The sequence below is a fragment of the Antrostomus carolinensis genome, unplaced genomic scaffold, assembly GCF_000700745.2.
Source record: "Antrostomus carolinensis isolate BGI_N321 unplaced genomic scaffold, ASM70074v2 scaffold35282, whole genome shotgun sequence".
In the NCBI taxonomy this organism is placed as follows: Eukaryota; Metazoa; Chordata; class Aves; order Caprimulgiformes; family Caprimulgidae; genus Antrostomus; species Antrostomus carolinensis.
Genome location: NW_010300855.1, coordinates 3480 through 3781, shown reverse-complemented (window position 1 = coordinate 3781; position 302 = coordinate 3480). Strand labels below are relative to the sequence as shown.

The following is a 302-nucleotide window of genomic DNA, read 5'->3' as shown; positions in this document are numbered from 1 at the left end:
GCGGGGCCCCAAAAAGGAGAGGGTAGCGACCCCAAGCCTGGGGACACCTCCAGCCCCTGCCCAGCTGGTTCCCTCACCGTGGTCCTTGTTCTTGTACAACCATTTATTGCCATCGTCCGTCAGCAGCTTGTCCTGTCCGAAGGCAGCGTTCACAAAGCCATTCACAAACGAGGAGGCCAAATTCATCCGAGCCGAGTCCACTTGAGAACCACTCCCCCCGAACCCTGGGGAACGATGTCAGGATGAGCCCTGGCAGGCAGCAAGAGAAGCCCTGCCAGCCCTCCACCACACAGCTGTCCCAT

The 302-nt window shown here is 59.9% G+C and overlaps 1 protein-coding gene across 1 annotated transcript in view; it reads right to left on the bottom strand.

Annotated features, from left to right (window-relative positions):
* Positions 1-77: 77 nt before the first annotated feature.
* Positions 78-302, bottom strand: part of LOC104521314 (26S proteasome non-ATPase regulatory subunit 2-like) — a gene marked incomplete at both ends in the record, with an annotated part of 2957 nt that continues 2732 nt past the window's right edge. Inside the window, one exon of the mRNA XM_010163269.2 lies at positions 78-224. Coding sequence (XP_010161571.2) covers positions 78-224 — 147 coding nt within the window. The remainder of the gene's footprint in view (positions 225-302) is intronic.